The following is a 12,685-nucleotide window of genomic DNA, read 5'->3' on the forward strand; positions in this document are numbered from 1 at the left end:
ACGGTTTAACGCTGAAGTCCCCAAGGTGAGGGGAGCCAGTGAGGAGACTATCAAGAATTTCTTGATAGCAGGGTTGAAAGAAGGGTCGAAATTCTGGAAGAGCCTCCAAGCGAGTGAGCTGAGAACCTTGGCCGAGTTTTATGAGCAAGCTGAACCCTTTAAGAGGGTAGAGAAGTCGATGAGAGAGCTGAAAATCAGCAAGAATTATCGAGATAAAAGAGACCGGTCTTCAAGCCCTGATGAAGGAGAAAGACGTATCGGCGTAGCTCAAGCCCCAAAAAGTCTGCCTGAGGTAAAGAGACAAGCAAAGATTCGGGGAAACCTTATACAAGCAAATGGCAGACACAGACCCCTCTGGTAGCCTCTATCGACCACATATATGCTACCTATGCTGGGAAGGGGGTATTCAAGAAGGCAACCCCTCTTACAGACTATAACAAGAGGGACATTTCGAGGTATTGCGCATACCATGAGGCCACGGGGCACGATACTGATGATTGCAGACAATTGAAGGATGAAATTGAGACGCTGATAAGGCGAGAGAAGCTGACAGAGTGGGTTATCAAGGAGGTTCGAAGGCACAAAACCGATTATCATACCGTCCCTCCTCCACCCCCGGAAGATAAAGAGAGGATACCTCAGGCCAGAAGCATTCATATTATTCTAGGCGGGTCTCATATTGGCGGAGACAGCCGAAAGCGATGGACAGGTATGCCCGAGAAACAAAGGACAAACCCCTTACCAACGTCAACCATTTGAGCCAAAGACCCCCAAAGCTCTTTGAAAGGGAGGCTGACGACATCGTGTTTAGGGAGAACGATGCAAAATGGGTGCATTACCCTCATACAGATGCCCTGGTCATAAAAATGAAGATTGGGACGGTAAATGTTCACCGGACAATGGTGGATACCGGGAGCTCAGCTGATGTTCTAACTTATGATGTATAGAAGAAGCTAGGATTGCTGGATAGAGAGCTAACCTCAACAGGGGGACACTTGTACGGGTTCATAGGAAACTCGATTGGGGTGAAAGGGACAATTCGGCTCCCGGTGACCATAGGAGAACAGCCTTATGTGGCCACCTAGATCGCTACATTTACAGTAGTAGATCAGCCTTGTCCGTACAACGTTATAGTGGGAAGACCCCTTATGAGGGCAATGAGGATGGTGACCTCAATCCACCACATGACTTCACCGACCTGAATAAAGCTTGCCCGAAGGATAGTTTTCCTCTCCCCCGAATCGACCAGCTGGTTGACTCTACAGATGGGCATGCGTTACTTAGCTTCATGGATGCTTATTCGGGATATAATCAAATCCCAATGTATGGGCCAGATCAGGAGCACACCTCCTTCATTACTGATCGGGGCCTCTACTGCTACATCGGGATGCCCTTCGGGCTCCTTAATGCGGGGGCAACCTATCAGAGGCTGGTAAATAAGATGTTCAAATATCAGTTGGGGAAGACAATGGAGGCCTATGTAGATGGCATGCTTGTGAAGTCAAAAGAAACAAGGGATCATGTCCGCCACCTAGCAGAAATGTTCCAGATCGTGAGGGAGTACAGAATGAAGCTCAACCCCCAGAAATGTGTGTTTGGGGTCGAATCGGGGAAGTTTTTTGGGATTTATTGTCAACCATAGAGGCATTGAGGCCATCCCTGCTAAGATACGAGCCCTACTCGAGATGAGATCCCCTCGACGGGTGAAGAATGTTCAAAGCTTAACGGGGCGAGTGGCTGCCTTGAACCGCTTCGTCTCAAAGTCCTCCGATTAATGCCAGGAGTTCTTCAAAACAATTAAAGGAGTGGGGAGGAATTTTGAGTGGACAGAAGAATGTGAGGAGGCCTTTCAGAACATAAAGAGGCATCTCAGCAACCCTCCAATGTTGTCCAACCCAAAGTCAGGAGAAACTCTGATCCTATACTTGGTTGTCTCCGACTTCGCAGTAAGTGCGGTATTAGTCCGAGAAGAGGATGGTATCCAGCTCCCAGTATATTATGTGAGTAAAAGGTTAGCCGATGCCGAGACTCGGTACACAAGCCTCGAAAAGCTAGCATATGCTCTGATCCTGGCCTCCTGAAAGATCAAGCCCTATTTTCAGGCGCACAAGATAGAGGTGCGAACCTCCTACCCCCTCAGACAAGTGATGCATAAACTAGAGTCTTCTGGTCGAATATTGAAGTGGACGGTTGAGCTCGGCCAATTTAAGGTGGATTATAAGCCAAGGACCGCAATCAAAGGTCAAGCCCTGGCCAATTTTGTGCTAAAATTTCCTCTATATCAGGAAGTGGAGCCGGGAGCCCTTGTGGTCATACCTAGCACAGAGGAAATTGGGCTGGAGAGCCAAAATAGTGCCCCATGGTGGAGCCTATTTGTGGATGGAGCCTCTAACGGTGATGGAGCATGAGCTGGAATTGAGCTAATCAGTCCAGAGGCGCACAAGATCAGATGTGTGACCCATCTGGCCTTTCATGCAACCAACAATGATGCCGAGTATGAAGCCCTGATCAACGGTCTCAAGTTAGCTTTGGAGATGAAGGTGGAGAATTTGAATGTGTTTAGTGACTCCATGATTGTGGTCTATCAGATAAACGAGGGGTATCAAGCCAAGGGGCCGAGAACGGAGCTTTACCTGAAGTGCACGCAGAGGATAATCATAAGGTTCAACAAGGTGAGGCTGGAACTAATCTCGCGCAAGCAGAATGAAGGCGCGAATGAGCTAGATAAACTCGGCTCGCACCGTGAGGCCACCCTGCTAGGGGTCGTGCCCCTTGATATACAGAGGCAGCGTAGTGTGCCTAAGCACGAGGTGGGCAGCCTCAGTAATGACCTCGGCCCTACATGGATGGCACCTATCTTAGCCTACATAAAAGATGGTTCCCTCCCGGACGAAAAGAATGAGGCAAGAAGGATAAAATACAAAGCAACCCGCTATGTGATATATGATGGGGTCTTATATAGAAGAGGGTTCAGCATGCCCCTCCTCAAGTGCATAGATGGGGATGAGTACAATTATATGTTAAGGGAAGTACACGAGGGCATTTGTGGCAATCACTCGGGGGTAGCTCTCTAGCTCAGAAAATCCTCCGTCAAGGCTACTACTGGCCAACGCTGAAAAAAGACGCATTCGAGTTCTCCCGAGCTTGTGATAAGTGTCAGCGATATGCCAATTATTATAACAGCCCCATGGCCTCTCTCACATCCCTCATGAGCCCTTGGCCCTTCTCTATGTGGGGAATTGATCTGATTGGGGAACTCCCAAAGGCCAGGGGAGGTGTCGAGTATGCGGTTGTTGCAGTAGACTACTTCACTAAGTGGGCAGAGGCCGAGCCCCTAGCCACTATCACGGTAAAAAAGCTCAGGGAATTTTTGTACAGGGCTATTGTGTGTCACCATGGCATCCCTTACAAGTTGATATCTAATAATGGGAAATAATTCGATAGCAAGGAAATGCGAGAATTTTGTGAGCAGCTGGGGATTCAAAAAAGCTTCAGCGCAGTTTGCCACCCCCAGAGTAACGGGCAGATAGAGGCCGTTAACAAGGTCATTAAGCATACCATGAAGGCAAAGCTAGAAGAGAAAAAAGGGACATGGACAGAAGAGCTCGCCCAAGTCCTATGGTCTTACAACACGACACCCTGAACTAAAACTGGAGAAACCCTTTTTCTCTGGTATATGGGTGTGAAGCTATGGTGCCCGTTGAAGTGGGGGCAGGATCTTTCCGGAGGGACAACTATGACTCAGAGGCAAATGAGGTCAATCATCGGATCTATTTGGACATGATCGAAGAAACTCGAGAAGATGCTCAGATCAAGGTAGCAGCATATCAGCAGAGGACAGCTAGGCATTACAACAGTAAGGTTAGAGCCCGAACTTTCAAGGTGAGAGATTTGGTTCTGTGCCGGGTCATGCCAAACACCAAGGTGGTGAGTCACGGAGTCTTTGGAGCGAATTGGGAAGGCCCTTACAAGATAAAGTCGGTGCTCTGGGAGGGAACCTACCAACTCAATGATATGCAGGACAAGCTGATCCCGAGAGCCTGGAACGCGGAGCACCTCCGCAAATATTATCAGTAATATTATTCTTTTCAACTTAGTATTATCTTACAATACTCCTAAGTCTCGGGGGTAGTGCCATATAGGTGCCTCTCTGAGACCACAAATATATACTCCTTTCACCTTCCATTATCTATGAATGAACGATTGATATCTACTTTGTGCACTCGATATTTTAAATTTTGTTAGTAGATTGAATACACAGCAGGGGAGCCCATCCTTGGGAACCCATGCGAGGACAGAACGATTACTTTATTAACATGATAAAATTATAAGTCAGGCCGGGCCCCGGCCCGCTTGACAACAAATATGGGAAACGAGTTGGGCCACGGACCACTTAGAAAGATATGAGCACTAAGCAAATAAAAGATGAAGCTAAAAAGAGGGATGGGCTCACAGACTCCCAAATGAGACCCAGGAAGCCCATCGCTCCACCAAGCATGGCCAGGGTCGCATTATGCAAGCCCGTGCAAGAACGCGTGCAAAACTTGTGAATTAGTAATGATGGGAGCCTGTTCCACTTAGCATTTTTTGTTAAATTTTGTTTGATTGAACAAAAGGTGCGAGCTGATTAACTGGGCTCGCTGTGAAGGTGTAACGCTCGTCATACGCGATGAGGTTTATGATAACTTTTGGTCAGTAGAGGCATGATAAGTTTACACAAAAGTAAGGAAACTGGCTAGCACAGTAAAGATGAGTGTCGGCACACAAGACTTAGAAATTTGATATAAACAAAAGGTAAATAAGTTAGGCCCCGAGGCAGAATACTTTAAATACAAACGCGAGGCAAGAAGGGTGCCCACCTACCCAGTCAAAAGTCTAGTTTCAAGATAAAATTAAATCTAAGGGTTATCAGCCTCTTTCTCCCGAGCTTCATCAGCCACGACCCGGGCCTGCTCAGTTGTGAGCCGAGCCTCCTCGGCAATCTGGGCATCCCGCACCATCTCCAGCTTCAGTTTCTCGGCATGCCTAGGTGTGCTCGTACCCAGAACCGCCCAATCGAAGTCAGAAACCTTCTTCATAAAGATTTTCATGAAATTCCTGGCCTCCAGGTTCCTAGCGTCAGCGAGGGTGGCCTCACGGCCCTCGGTCAGGGCAGAAACTGACCCCTCCAGCTCGAGCACCCTCTCCTCAAGGTTATCTTTCTTCTTCTTCCACGCATCAGCGGCCAGGTCATCAGCTTCCTTCTGCTCCCTTAAGGCCTTGTCGTGAGCAGCGTTCTGGTTAATCATCTTCTGATTATAGTTGTTCACTAGCGTAACTTTCTCTTGCCCGTGCTCAGTGACCTTACTCTGAAGGGATTTGACTTTAGACTCGAGCTTTGTGTTGGTCTGGATGAGGGCTCGCATCTCTCGAGTCTTAGATAGCTGGTGATAGTATACTTCGGCCGCAGCACAGGACAGTGCATCATGGTTGACCTCGAGAGCAGAGGAGGACCAATCCTTTACATCCTGCTCGCTGATGTGACCTTGAGCGAGCCGGCCAAATGTGATCTCAACCATGTTGGCAGAAAAAGAAGTGGGAAGAGGAGCATCAGATGGAGCAGCCTTCTTTGGCTTAGGCTCACCAGTTTTCCACTCTTTGTGACCTCGATACCTTTTTAGCCGAGGAGAAGGCCCTGAGCCTTTGAAATGCTCAGTAAGGGTCCTCATACAAGCTAGAGGGGGGCTTGAGAGTGAGCCCTTGTGGTCGCTGTAGCGGGCTGAATAGGGCCTGAAGCTGCGGCTTGCTCAGCCTCTTCCATGAAAGGGATAGGGGAGATGGCCATTTCTGAAAAAGAAAATAATGAAGTAATAGATTAGTCATAGCGAGATACAAAGGAAAGAAGTAATGCGATCAGATAAAAAATGCGGAAAATGAGAGTGCAATGTGAAGTGAGATGCATGCAGGAAATATAAAACACGCGAGCACACGAGCTCGCGCATGCGAGCAGATAGGCCCGCACATACGGGCCCGATATTCTTACCCTTTCTGGCTCTCTTCTTAGATTTTATCTTTTGAGGAGTCAGCCTCACTCGTTTCTTCAAAAACCGACATGCGACCAGGTTCGAGGTCGTTATGAGTTTTTGAATATCCCTGTCCACCTTAGGAAGATCTAGGAGGCTGTCCGCATTTATTTTTTCTTGCCCACAAGGACAGTGCGAGGCGGGGTGGTTGGAGATAAAGAAAAAAACATTTCTTGTTAAAGGAAGGAATTATGGTAGAAAAGACGAGAGCGGTCAAGGAAGACTTACATGGATTGTAATAAAAATGAGTCTGGACTCGAGGCACCTCGTGGATGTAGAAATAGGGGCTCTTCCACTTCCCTGAGTTGCTCGGCCCGTTGTGGATGAGGTTCTTTTTGTTGAAGCAAGGCCAGACAGAAAAGTAGAAGTACCCGAAGTCATTGGGGAAATGCTTCAGGTTAAGAAGGTAGCCGAGCTGCCTCGCTGTGAGAGAAGGAAATCCACATTTGTTGTACATGATATACAATGTGAGGGTGGCCCGGTATCCATTCGGGTTGATCTGAAGGGGTGCGAGCTGGTAGTGCTCGCAAATATCTTTAATGAAAGGATGAAGGGGTGAGGAGATTCCTAGCCTTAGTAGGAAGGTGGAGAAGACCATGCGAGGCACCCTTCCTCCATTCTCTGGATGATTAAATCTGTAGCATCTCATGTGAGGCAGGGGCAAGACAACATGGCCCTCGAGCTGGAATTGCTCAATATGCTCGGCCAGATGTTTCTGAGTCAGTGAGGTAGGCAGGTCGCGGCAAGCGAGCACCTTAACCTCCTCGTTGGCAGTCGAGCTCTCCTCCCCATCAGGAATGATTTGCCTTTTAAAAATAATTTCACCCTCAAGCTCGGGCTGGGCAGGAGGCACATAAGGCTTAGAAGAGGCCGCACGAAAGTAGTTATAGTTACAAATCTTGTATTGACTTGTAACATCTGTCACCTCCTCGCTATGAGGAGAGTCATAGGACCAATTCAAGCCGTCCTCTTAACCCTCAAGCCCCAAGATAGGATATTCAGCAGCTACGAGCTCCTTTCCTTTCTTCTTGGTGTCATAGTATGCACTCCCCAGGTCGCTGTCAGTAGATTCTGAATTAAGGTAAATGGGGTCGAGGTTGTTAGCTGCAGCTTGCTTCAGGCGAGCTGCCCTCTCTTCAACCATCTCTCTTAAAATCTCCTCGACTCGCTCTTTATCCAAGGGAGCAGGCTTGCGGTTTAGCAGCTCTTCTACCCCAAGGGAGGCTGGAATACGAGAAAGGTCCACGGGCCTATCTCTCCTGTCATATATATTCTTCTCCCTAGTGAAATCCTCAGGGTTCGGGTCGAGGTGAATATCAAGCGAGCCGTATCCAGCTGCTCGCATCGAGTTCTCAACTCTAGCAATGTTCAAAGCCCCTTGAGGAGTGATAGCTGAGCCAGGAGAGATGGGTTGGCTAAGACGACCAAAAAGGGAAGTCAACTCGTGTTGAAAATCCTTTGAGCCTCGCTGCTCGGGTGGATATTGGTTTAATGGTGACGGAGTGGCTGAAGAATGAACCGGGCTAGCAGAGGTGCGAGCCGGGCTCGAGGAAGAGCGAGATGATCCATAGGAGCGGGCTGAAGACGCACTCAACATCTGTAAAAGATGGTAAAAATTAGTGTGTGGCCCTAAAAAGAAAACAAAAACAAGTATGGGGGCGCACCTAGGTGTTCTCACATCTCACACGAAATTGCACCTAGGTATCCAAATGACGGGCCCGCATCGCGTTATGTGATTGTGTGTGGGATCGCATCGAGTTAGAAGAAAGTGTGAGAGCTCGCATCGCATTACGTGAGTGTGTGGGGGCTCGCATCAAACAAGTGGTGTGTGCTCAAATTAAAGGACTAAGTATGAATGAAAATGGGCTCGAATCGAAGAATACCTGTTGGAGAGGTGTATGAAGATCCTGATGAATCTGTGCCGGGAGAATATCGCCGCCGGTAGACGGTTCTTGTGGAGATGATGATCTTCGCCGTGGTAGATCCTTGAGCAAATTGAGCAGCAATTCGAGAAGTGTTTTTGGAAATGTGAGAAATAAATTGAAATCTCACATATTTATAGGGAATAGGAGAGAGAAAGGGGAGGCGACACGTGTCACCATCTCAGAAGATGACACAGATCCCCACGCCAGCTGTCCAACAGCTGTCAAAATAAATGTTAAATGAAAGGCATGCGAGGCGAGGCACGCGAGGCGGTTTGGTGCGGTCTGGTAGGCTCGTACCTGCGGAAAAAAAAGGAGAAGAGAAGACTGGAAAAATTCCTTGCCTCAAGATGCGACCAGGAATTTTGGGGGGTAGTTGTTATGCCCGCCTTCGGTCATGGGCCCTAAAACAGGTCCCTATAGGTGCATTGAATAGCTAGACTCTCATGTGTGGGCTAGAATCATGGACTAATGTAACTTGGGCCAGCACGTGCGAGCTGGGCTCAGCACGTGCGAGCTGGGCTCATGACGTGCGGGCTGGGCTCACACCTGTAAGGTAGGCTCATACTTACCGTCTGGGTTCTCATACGCGAGGTGGGCTCAAGTGACAGTACTCGAGCTGGGCTCGGTTGCCCACACGCGGGCTGGGCCCATGAGCTCACATCTAATGGAGTTGAAGATAATATTATATTTATTGATTAAAAATGAAGGCGGTACGGGCCGAGGCCGCCAGGCCGGTCCGCATTAGAGGACTTTGTGTTCGATATGGAAAGTAACTCATAGATGATTGAGTTGCTCATAGATTTCGAGGCCGACACGGGTTGTTTCTACAATCACGGGAAGGATTGCGGAGATGCCGCGAGATTGTAGGAAGCGTGTGGAGCCGGTCGAGATTTACGTGACTAATTGGCTGAAGGCCTGACTTTATAGTAGGCATGGGCTGCACGGGTTGGAGAACCCTAACCCTAGCTTACTTGACTTGTTCCCTAAGAATTACGTGAGGCTTGATCCCTATAAATAGGGTACGTAGGCACTTGTATGAGACATGAGTCGACACTTGATAGAGAATAACAAACCCTATTCTTTCTTGAGGAGTCAACATACAAGCTCAGCCACCACCATACATAACATTCCTCCGCCTTCAAACACCGCCCTTGATCCTTGTTCCGCCCATTAACCTCCACAACACTGTTATACGAAATTCTTCCTATAAAAATAGACATGTTATATTATTTTTACATTTTACATATAGCTTATGACTTTATATTTTTTGGTAGTTAATCAGAAATTGTAAACATACGATAAAAAAATAATCAAAATACATATATTCCATTTTATGTGTCAAAATGTACTCATAATTTTCTATTTTTTTAATATAGAAAGAAAGATAAACTACAACAATAGAATTTCTAACTACTCTGCAAAAATATAATAACAAAGATAAAATAAACCATCTTAATGCCATTAATTAAATTTCAACAATGCGTGCCCGTCACGATAAAGTAGCTACACAACTATAGTAACGTAACATGTTATAAAAACATGATGAGAAGGAGAAGCAGTAGTCTGACACATTAATAGAACCGAAAAAACATAGTCTCCAATTTGAAATGCATGATTGTTAAGTAACACCAGGAACTTCCATCCTATATCAGTCATTAAATCTGAAAAAAACATATCATTCATAAGAAACTTTATTTTTATCATAGTAGTCCAACAAGATTTTATTAAGTTTGTGTATAGTACCTTGATCATAGAAAGTGTCGCGTGGAATTGTCCTATTCTTGAAGTATATAACCTCGCAGAGGTCATCCCTCAAACAATTCACAAAGAATTTCCCGTTGCCCTTATAAGAGTAAATCACAGTGGAACCGAACAAACCTCGACAATCAATGTTGAACTCTTTCATGTGACAGAGAGACTGTTCCGACTTCTTGAAATTTACATATGTTTCATGTCCATTAGCAAGTACAAGAATTACTTTACTTGGAATATATTCTCGAACATTATTAACGAAGTTATCAGGTAGTTTCTGGAAATTGACAAATTTGTTTACACATTAGTACTTTTAAATCATACAATATCATTAAATTCTTCAGGCATGAAATAAGATAAAATGAAAGTAAAATACACATTAGAATTATATTAGTAAATTATACCATTTCACGAAGGTTTTTGTCATCACGTGGGAGAGTTACAAAGAACGATGGATTTTCCTCGCTAAAGTACCTAAGCTGATGTAATGTTGAATAAAGAGCACACATAATATGTAGAGTTAAAAATGATGAATATAATATAGTAAATTACAAGGATTGATAGAAAATTTTAGTTTACCATCTCTGAATCTTTCAAGGTTTACATGTTTGCACTACGGAAATCAGTATTTCCACTCATATCTGTAATATAAACAGGCAATATAACTCATATAAAATGATAATAATTGTATGTCGGAGCCTCTGTAACACTATCATCTCCTAATTCATCTATAAAGTAGCAAAACTGTTCCGATGTTTACTTTCCAGAAAAAATGTACTAAATCAAGTGTCAATTAAGTAGCCAGAATGAGGAACACTTTCGAATCATTATACCCATTGCAACAAACTAAACTTTGGAAATTCATCTATGGTATCACGACTGAAAAAACATAGTAGAACAACAAGTATTCACTATTACTAAAGGCCACTGTATTAACCATTACTAAATTATCGAAATTCTACACCGAATATAACAACAAGTACTGTACAATTACAGCAGAGTATCGCATATCAAATGACTTGGCCATGACTTTAAACAAAATAAAAAACTATAATTGTGAATTCATATATCGAATTCTACATACCTCGATGTTTACTACTGCTAAAATTAAACATCAATTTGCTCTGCTTCTCACATTGTGCGGAGACTACTAAAAAAATGATAAATCGGGAACCGAGTAGAACAAGTAATGTACAATTGAGGAAGAGTATCCCATATCAAATTCCTTTCCCGTGATTTAAACAAAAGGAAAAACTACAACTGTGAATGCATATACCAAATAGAACATACCTACATGTTTACTACTCATAAAATAAAACATCAATTTGCTCTGGTTCTCAAATTATGCGGATTCTACTATTCATAACCCGATCGAATTAAATCTTTACATGCATCAATTAAGATCAATACAACTTGAATTATTTTTCTCAAGTATCATACAGATCAGACAACGTAAGTTAGATAAACTACTACAAACAACTGATTGGGACAATTGAAGCATACAATCGGGACTTCAAATTAAACAAACAGTAATAGATGATTGATGAATTAGTACCGTAGTGTAGATTATCTGAGGATTGAGCTTGGTATGATGATTGATAGAGCAGCAATCGACCTTCTACGCCAGAGATTTGAGCAGCAATCGAGAGAAACGACCGGAGTCCTATATCTGCATACAACCCCTTTTCTACATTAGACAAGAGTAATAAATTCAACTACTTTTGCCCTATATCCTTTTTATGAACCAATAGATAAATTTTTATTGTATCACTAACTAATTTAATTTAATTACCTAATAAATCAAATGAGATATGTTGAAAATATTTGAATTTTGCATAATTATTAGAATAAATTTAAAACTATATGAGTTGTGGACGGAATGTTGTGTTAGCGGAGAAAAAAAATATTGATTAACAATTTTGTAATAAAAATATATTACATAATTTTTGAATATTTAAAAAAAATAAGCCTTTGGCATTTTTTATAAGCAAGACTCTGATATTTTTTAGAATACAATGAAAATTATAGCAACTGTGGACGAATTTTAGTGTTTGCGAAAAAAATATCCTTTTTATGAATCAATAATTTTTTTTTTATTGTATCACTAAATAATTTAAAACTAATTTAATTTAATTATGTAATAAATCAAATGAGATATGTTGAAAATATTTGAATTTTGCATAATTCTTAGAATAACTTTTAAATTATATGAATTGTGGACGGAATGTTGTGTTAGCGGAGAAAAAAATATTGATTAACAATTTTATAATTAAAATATATTGCATCATTTTTGAAAATTTAAAAAAATAAGTCTTTGGCATTTTTTATAAGCAAGACTCTGACATTTTTTAGAATACAAGGAAAATTATATGAGCTGTGGACGAATTTTAGTGTTTGCGGGAAAAAAAATATTTTTTTCAAAATTTTGTAACAATAATATATTACGTAAATTTTTACAATTTTAAAAGTTAAGACTTTAGCATTTTTTAAGTAAGACTTTGGCATTTTTTAGAATACAGCTAAAATTATATGAGTTGTGGACGAATTTTTGTGTTAGCGGACAAAAAAAATATTTTCATAATTTTATAATGAAAATATTGTACTATTTCGTTTCAATTTTTATATCTATAAACGATAAACAAGGACATATGCACGAAAAAGAACGAATGCAGTTAGTTAAATATAATAATATATTTAAATATTAAACGAGGACAGATGCATAAAAAACGGAAGCAGTTCGTTAAATTTAACAATATTTTATTTTTCTTTCTTAATTAGGTTCGTAAAATAATTTAATATACTTATATTAATTTAATAAAACTGGGAAAAATTATCATAAAAATTTAAGAAAATAAAAAAAAACCCCTATGTTTAGCGCGGGCATATTACTAGTCTTTTTAATTTCTGAAATCTAAAAGATTGCCGTGATCTGTGCATGGTATAGAT

At 42.7% G+C, this 12,685-nt stretch overlaps 2 protein-coding genes across 2 annotated transcripts; both read left to right on the top strand.

The window, feature by feature from the left end:
* The first annotated feature begins 2,534 nt into the window (after positions 1-2,534).
* LOC141690514 (uncharacterized) lies at positions 2,535-3,643 on the top strand. The gene is made up of 3 exons (XM_074495307.1): positions 2,535-3,007; positions 3,184-3,349; positions 3,473-3,643. Exons 1-3 carry the CDS (start codon positions 2,535-2,537, stop codon positions 3,641-3,643), a joined length of 810 nt encoding a protein of 269 aa, XP_074351408.1.
* Positions 3,644-3,690: 47 nt separating this feature from the next.
* On the top strand, positions 3,691-4,077 carry LOC141690515 (uncharacterized). The gene has a single exon (XM_074495308.1). It carries the CDS (start codon positions 3,691-3,693, stop codon positions 4,075-4,077), a length of 387 nt encoding a protein of 128 aa, XP_074351409.1.
* The last annotated feature ends 8,608 nt before the right edge of the window (positions 4,078-12,685 follow it).

This window comes from Apium graveolens, chromosome 10 (genome assembly GCF_009905375.1).
Source record: "Apium graveolens cultivar Ventura chromosome 10, ASM990537v1, whole genome shotgun sequence".
Taxonomy (NCBI): Eukaryota; Viridiplantae; Streptophyta; class Magnoliopsida; order Apiales; family Apiaceae; genus Apium; species Apium graveolens.